Source organism: Petaurus breviceps, unplaced genomic scaffold (genome assembly GCF_028583685.1).
Source record: "Petaurus breviceps papuanus isolate PSGF00001 unplaced genomic scaffold, PetGlider_PUasm1.0 90822, whole genome shotgun sequence".
Lineage (NCBI taxonomy): Eukaryota > Metazoa > Chordata > Mammalia > Diprotodontia > Petauridae > Petaurus > Petaurus breviceps.
Window position 1 is genome coordinate 3,989,682 of NW_027187351.1, and position 7,720 is coordinate 3,997,401.

Genomic DNA, 7,720 nt, shown 5'->3' on the forward strand with positions numbered 1-7,720 from the left:
AGGGCAGGACAATTGGCGTTAAGTGACTTGCCCAAGGTTAGTAAGTGTTAAGTGTTTGAGAATGGATTTGAACTCAGGTTCTCCTGACTCCAGGGCCAGTGCTCTATTCACTGTGCCACCTAGCTGCCCCTATACTTCCTTCTTTTAATGCTATATATGCAGCTACTCTCCATCAGCCAATCTTGGATGCTCAAAAATAAAGTGGGAGGGTGGGTAGGGAATGTGATTCACCAAGTGTTGTAAATATTAATAGCATAGATTTATTAATGAGGTATTGGAGAAAGAAGAAGAAAAAAGACAGGGCAGGGGAGATTTCACTCTCTATCCTGCTGGGCATCGAGGGCTAAATATCGAATGATGGCTTGACGCACTTGCTGCCCCATTTTCCTTTGTGCCTCATCATCTGCTGGCCACTCTGCAGTCTGGCTCCGCTCAATGCAGCATCGAGGCTGAAGGCCACTGTCCCACTCATGGGGGAAGACCTCTCCTCGGTCAATACACAAATTGTGTAGCAAGCAGCAACCAGTAATCACCTTCCCAATGCGCTCAGCCCGACAAGGAGCCTTGGCCAAGAGACATTGCCACCGTCCTCTCAGCTGCCTGAATGCTTGGTCAATTGTCTCTTGTGCTGATGATAGCCTCTCATTGAAACACAGCTCCTCAGGGGTGGCAGGGTGGTGGCATGGGACCATCAGCCACTCTCGAAGAGGGTAGGCCTCATCACCAACCAGAACAGGTCCGATGGTTTGGCCTCCGATTTCTTTATGGATGGGTGGAAAAAGATTGCCTAGGTTTCCCTTTTGACAGAGCTGGCTTGCTTCCAACATGTGGGAATCATGGCTGGAACCTGAGCTACCAACAAACACTTGACTGAACCGGAGTCTGGGGTCAGCCACAGCTTGAAGAATAACTGAAAAATATTGGTGCTGGTTCCAGTAGTCTTTTTCCTGTCCCTTGGGGCAGCGCACCTCAATATGGGTGCTACCAATGGCCCCAGCACACATTGGAAAACTGTGCCTGGCCCAAAACATCTCCATGACCTCCTCAAGATCACATTGGTTTTCCAGGAGGTGTCGAAAGCCCATGCAAATAGCATCCACAACCTCGTGGAAGGTATGTCCAGCAGTGGATCTCCCCACGCCAAAAAGCTCAGCCACACATCTAAGAGGCACAGGGGAGGCCAAATGGTACAGGCCAATGGCTACCTTGCGGGGCACTGAGAGAGGGAGCTTCATCTGGGTGGCTTCATGTTGGAGATATGGGGTCAGCTGGTCACAGATGTAATAGAAGGTCTCCTTAGACATTCGGAAGGTTTGCCTCCAGCATTGGGGGTCTAGCCTGCCAGCTCTGAGGTCCCGCCAGAGTCTGGAGTGGGTGGGGAAGGCCGAGCCCCTGTGGGCACTTCTTCTAAGAGATTGAAACACAGCAGGCATCTGGGGTTCTATAAGCAGAGAGCTGATGAGCTCTAGGGTCCTCTGAGTATGGATGATGGCTTGATTCAGGTTGGCCTGCATGGTCTGGGCCAGAGCAGCGGTCTTCTCAGCTTCCTCACTCTCTGCAACAAAAGTTGCTGCAGTGGCTCCCATTTGCAGAGCAGCTTGTGCAAGAAGCTGTAGGCCTTGCTGAGCCTGTTCCATGAAATGGAATTTGGAGATCACAGGTGACATTGGAGCCAAGATGCACCTTTCCAGATGGTGGGCAACGTAATTCTTGTCCTCCTAATAAAAAGCAGGTAGGCAGGAGTCTTGGGATGGGGCCAGAAGGTTTTCCACTGAACTACTCAGGGTATTAAGGTAACCCTACCCATGTAAACACATACATATTCCTTTCCATCTTCTTACTGGCCTTGTTAAAAATACAGAACCAAGGAGACAGTTTGGAGTAGATAATAGAATTTGTAGGCTAACAGACAGGTAGGTTTTCTCTCCTTCCCACACAATGATATTTCCTCACTTCAAATATTCTACTTATAAGCAGGCATTTCCCATTTAGCCTGCACTTCTAGGCATTCTTTTCAAAAAGCAGACATCTTGGTGAAGAGATACAGAAAGTTTCCTTCCATTCTCCAAATCAGGGAGTGTCAATGAAAAAAAATAAGCAGGCTACTTGACCAACCAGTCTTACTTGCTTTTCTCAGATGTGTTTACAATTCCTTTCCGTCAAGGGTCACTTCCTTACATCTGTTTTCAAGTTCTTGGCTCAATTTTTAACTCTGGGTTTCAGTTATGAAAAGGTAGGACCCATCCTCTTCACCTGCTTCAAAGGGGGTTGAACAAAAAAAGCAAATTAAGGACTGTTTGGAGTTTTCAGAAAGAAAGATATCCCAGGGAATAGTAGACCATGAAGTTTAGAGCTATAAATCCCAGGTTGCCAAAGCATTGACCATAATCAATAAATTCTTTTAAAGTTATTAAATGATCTTCATGTTGGTAGATCCAAGTAGTGCCAAAGGGCACATTTTTACAATGATCATTGATCTAGATAGAACTAAAAGTAATCTCAAAAGTCATTCAACTGCTTAATTTTAAAGATGGAGAAATTCAGACCAGAGAGGTTAAATGATCCAGGGTTACACAGTAATAAATATCAGGAATGGAATTTGAATAGAGGTCCTCAGAGGTTTACAGATTTAAAACTGGACGGGACCTTACAGGTCATTGATTCCAAACCCCTTATTTTACAGATGAAGAATTGGAGGCCTAGGGAAGTTAAGTGACTTTCATAAGGTCACACAGGCAAAGGTGGAATTTGAACCCTGGTCCTTTGACTCTAGATATTAGCATAAGAAATAGAGGGCTGGGTTTGCAATGTGGGAGACCTAGGTTTAGATCCCACCTCAGATACTAGCTTTGTAACTTTATAAAGTCACTTAACCTCTGTGAGAATTGGTTTCTTCATCTATAAAAATAAATGGGTTGGTCACCTCATACCCTGCAAATTGGCAAAAATTTTAAAAAGTGGTAATATCAATGTTAGAGGGATTGTAGGACAACAGGTACACTATTGTTGGTGGAGTTGTAAAATAGTACAACCATTTTGGAAAGCAATTTAGAATTATGCAAATAAGGTGATTAAAATGCCCATGCCACTTGAACCAGAGACTTTATTCCAGGGTTTATACCCCAAGAAAGCCATCAATACAAAAAAGACCCCAATATACTCCAAAATATTTATAACAGTACTTTTTGTGATAGTTAACAATTGAAGACAAAGTAGATGTCCATTGATTGGGGAATGGCGAAGCAAATTTTGGTACATGAATATAATGAAATATTACTATGCCATAAGAAATGGTGTATATGATGAATACAGAGTAGCTTGAAAAGATCTATATGAACTAATACAGAATGAAGTAAATGAGCCAGGAAAGCAATAAAAAAGTAATTGCAACAATGTAAATGGGAAAAAAAAAACCCTACATACCAAAAAATCAAAAGTAAATGTAACAAAATTATAAAGATCAAGCAAAACTTGAATGAAGAGATGTGAGAAGATAACCCTGGAGAGGTTATATATTACACACATTTTCAGACTCTCTCAATGTAACAATTATATAGATTCCTTTTTCCTCTCTTAAAAAAAATCCACTATTTGTTCACATGGGATGGTTTTGGGGGAAGGGAAGAGGGAGAGATACTTGGGATATTATGGTGACTTGAGAAATAGAAAACATCAATAACAAATTATTTTTTAAAAAAATTAATGGATTGGCTTCGAGGACCTCTAAGATCCTATCCTGTTCTAAATCTATGATCCCATTACTTCCTAACTCCAGAACCAGGACTATTTCCACTATACCACATTCCCATCTCTTCCTAATTCCTTTCCCTGCTACTGTTTTTTGTTCTGGATGAACATCATGTCCAATGCAAAAAGGGAAAAAAAAGCACAAAGATTGTGGCACTCTCTAGTGATAAGGACATTGCTACTGTTACCATTAGGCAAGTCATAGTCTTTCTGGGTCTCAATAGCCTTATTCAGATATAAAGAGGTTGAATTAAATTGTTTCTTATGTCCCTTTCAGCTTGAACATTCTGTAATTAATGCTAAATTATTCAATAAAGAGCAGACATAGAAATCTGTGCACCCTCACTAGGTATCTCTGACAAAGCTTCAATCTAAACTTTTAAGGAGAGAGGCAGTATGGTAGAGTGGATAGAGTCCTACTCTTGGAGAAGGGAAGATCTGGTTTCAGATCCCACCTCAGATACTCACGGCTTGCACGATAAATTATTTGACTTCCCTTTGCTTGTTTCTTTATTGGCAAAATGAGGAAGTTGAACTTTCGTGGCTTGGAATCTATTATCTAATCATTCAGGGTGTGACTTAAGGCAGTCCCTCTGTATTTGGTTCAACATCATCTAGGAAATACTAGCTCTTTACTAGAATGTGGCATAATATATTAAATACCATGTTACATACCCCAAAAGATATGGAGACACGAATTTGCTCTGACACCTTCTTAGTTATTGATAGCTGTTGTTCAGTCATTTCAGTTGCATCTGACTCTCTGTGACGCTATTTGGGGTTTTCTTGGCAAAGATACTGGAATGGTTTGCCATTTTCCTTCTCCAGCTCATTTTACAGATGAGGAGTCTGAGTCAAACAGGATTAAGTGATTTGAGCAGGGTCACATAGCTAATAATTATTTGAGGCTGGATTTGAGTTCAGATCTTCCTGACTCTAGGACAGTACTCTATCCACTGTGCCACCTAGCTGCCCAACTATTAGCTACAAGTTTGGAAATTAATAGATTATGTCTTTGTATGGATTCTTGGAGGTGGACAAGGCTGTCATTCAGTCATTTTTCAGACCAACTCTTCTTGACCCCATTTGGGGTTTTCTTGGCAATGATACTGGAGTGGTTTGCTATTTTCTTGAGCTCATTTTACAGATGAGGAAATTAAGGCAAATAAGGTTAAATGACTGCCCAGGGTCATACAGCTAGTAAGTGTCTGAGGCCAGATTTGAACTCAGGAATATAAATTTTCCTGGCTCTAGAGCCCAGTACTCTGTCTACTGCACTACACTGACACTGTAACTTGGATCTTCATTAGGAACTTTTCTCTACTCTTAGGGTACCAGGCTTAGTTCCTAGAACTGCAACCACTCATCACCAGGTGTTAGAAATACCTGCCCCATTCTTACCCTCAGAATTTAATGAATGAATCCCATTTCTACTCCATAGGACTTAATTCAGCTTCATTTTCCATACTCTTAGGGCTCTGGCAGCTAGGTGATATGATAGATAGAGTGCTGGACTTGGATTTAGGAAGACCTGAATTCAAAACCAGTCTCAGACACTTAGATCTGCTTTATTAGGAAAGATAACTGTTTAAAGGGACAACAATCTGTTTTAATTATATTTACTAGTTCAGGGGAAAAGTTAGCACCCTGAACTTCAGAGAATACAAGCAGAGAAATAAAGACCAACAGACAGGGCTTCTAACTGTCTGAGAAATTAGCACAGATCAACAGACAGATCCAACTGTCTGACCAAAGCAATACATACATAGTTACCAGAGAGAGAAGCACCAATATCTGGGTTTTTCAAAGCTGGGGTGAGAGAGGGGGGAATCCTTAACAGCTACCCAGAGTTTCATCTGGTCAGATCACAAGAACACAACTGCAATAATTGAGCCCCAAAGCAAAATGCTAACCTCAGAGTATATATGCTCATTTTAGAGCCAGAGGGCATCACAACCAACAAGACTCAGTGCCTAATTAGAAATTAACAAAAGGTGTGAAAGCCTTCCTACAAGCAAGCCTCCCCTAAGCAAATTTCCCTTAATGGGCTCCATGTGAGGTCTATTATTGGTGGGGAAGCTCTTATATCCCATTAACTGGGATAAGGCAGCTACACCTGGGCAAGGCAGTTAATTGCCCAAGCCTCAGTTTCCTCATCTGTAAAACAGAAATAATAATAGCACTTACCTCCCAGGGTTGTTGTGAGGATAAAAATGAGATAATATTTATAAAGTCTCTTGTAAACCTTAAAGTAAAGGCTATCATCATCATCAAGTACTTTTTCCAATATAGCTAGAAAATCATTTTGGAGTCAGGAAATCATAGGTTTGCATCTCTTCTCAGGTACTTACTAGTTCCAACCTTATTTTGCTCTCTAGACCTCAGGTTCCTCATCTATAAAACACAGACCTAAGGAGGTTATATGAGATAAAGCAGCGACTACCTCATAGGGCTTATGTGAGAATCCAATAAGATAATACATGGAAAATTCTTTGCCAACTTTAAAGTGCTATATTAACCTTAGTTATCATCACCACCACCACCATCATCATATTCATCATGTTTATTCGCTTTTGAGTTGGAGTCCTTGTTCTATACCAAATGACCAGAAGGAAATATTTTCTGCACTGGGTTTCATTTCTAAATTCTCCCTTGCCTCATTCATCCATTTAATCCCACAATACATTCCTGGATTAGGAAACCCTCCCTATTCCTGAAAGCTCACACCCTACAAACAGGTGAGGCTGGTTGTCATTGTCCTTTCTTCTTTAATCATTTTTCAGCCAGGTAGAAGGAAACGTTTTATATCTCAAATTTCATAAAGTCTGTCCCTCTGGTCTCAGCCATATTCATGATCCATGGGGACCCAGCTCTCTTGGAGGTGCTTTCTGGCATTAAAAATTTATGGATTTCAAAAAATATAAATAAATAAGAAAGAAAATAATAAATGATAAACAAATGATTAATAACAACCATAAATAAATGAAAATAATGAATAAGTGATTTTTTTTTGGTGGATTTCTAAAAGGATCAAAAAACATCTCCCTTTTGTACTCCTTCCATCTGCTTAGGCTACTGTCTACTTGGAACTGCTAAGGCATAGCCCAGTAAATACAGAGCATACTATTTGGTTCAGGTTTCCAAACACCACTTACTGAGTTGTCACCTTGTGGCAGGTCCTTTTTAAATAATTGCAAAGTTCACAAAGTTGGTCGGATGGCAACTTCCTACCTACCCCTTCCACCTACCCAAAATTGTATATATCTGTATCAAGCAGGTCCCCACCCATATCTGCACACCTCTGATTTTGCCCTTACTTTGCCTCCTTCTGTCCCAATCCCACTTTCCCAAGAATCCTGGGCTCCCCAAGGGACTGGGAGAAACATGAACACATATCCAGAATTTCATCAAATCACATCACTTGGCAAAACATTGATTCGCTACCAAAGGTCCAGTGGACCTCTTGAGTTTTTTTGTTTGCTTGTTTTTAATATTATCTTTAAAATAGGAAGTGGGCCAAGATAATTCCAAAAGTACTTGCGACCCACCTCAGGACACCCTCCCTACACAAATATAGATGGATTCATAATCTTGATCCACACCCACACTCGAGGGCTTATTAAAGGGATAGATCCCCAGACCATGAGGGTTACGTGAGGGGCAAGCTGCTGCTGTGTCTCTCCATATGGAGAGGCAGGTAGCTGTTGCACTTGGACGTTCAAGGGAGGGTTAACCACGTCGATAAGTCTGGAGATGGATCAGAGCCCTGGGGACAGAGGGTCTTGGCACCAAGTGGGGGTGGGGGGGGGGGGGGGGGAGGCAGGGGGAGGCAGCTGCATAGAGGATTTAGCTAAAACAATTGCAGTGTGGAATGAGGAGGGGGCTCTGAGTAGGGTCTCATAGAGGAGTGCTGCGGCACTGGGGGAAAATGGGGAGGAGGAAGATGCTGCAATCTGACCAGATGGGCAGGGCA

At 41.8% G+C, this 7,720-nt stretch overlaps 1 protein-coding gene across 3 annotated transcripts; it reads right to left on the bottom strand.

The window, feature by feature from the left end:
* Positions 1-237: 237 nt before the first annotated feature.
* On the bottom strand, positions 238-7,535 carry LOC138147984 (uncharacterized). Of its 3 annotated transcripts, none has more exons than XM_069070587.1 (2): positions 4,459-7,535; positions 238-2,256 (listed from the first exon to the last, which is right to left on the bottom strand). In XM_069070587.1, the coding sequence occupies exon 2, from the start codon at positions 1,665-1,667 to the stop codon at positions 315-317; it is 1,353 nt and encodes a 450-aa protein (XP_068926688.1). In that variant the 5' UTR covers positions 1,668-2,256; positions 4,459-7,535; the 3' UTR covers positions 238-314. The 3 variants fall into 3 exon arrangements, with proteins under 3 accessions (XP_068926688.1, XP_068926687.1, XP_068926686.1); XM_069070586.1 differs by having other exon boundaries at positions 238-2,253; positions 4,423-7,535; XM_069070585.1 differs by having other exon boundaries at positions 4,423-7,535.
* Positions 7,536-7,720: the final 185 nt, after the last annotated feature.

Coding starts and splice junctions, on each gene's coding strand:
- LOC138147984 (XM_069070587.1), bottom strand. CDS start 1,667: ATGTCACCTGTGATCTCCAAATTCCATTTCATGGAACAGGCTCAGCAA.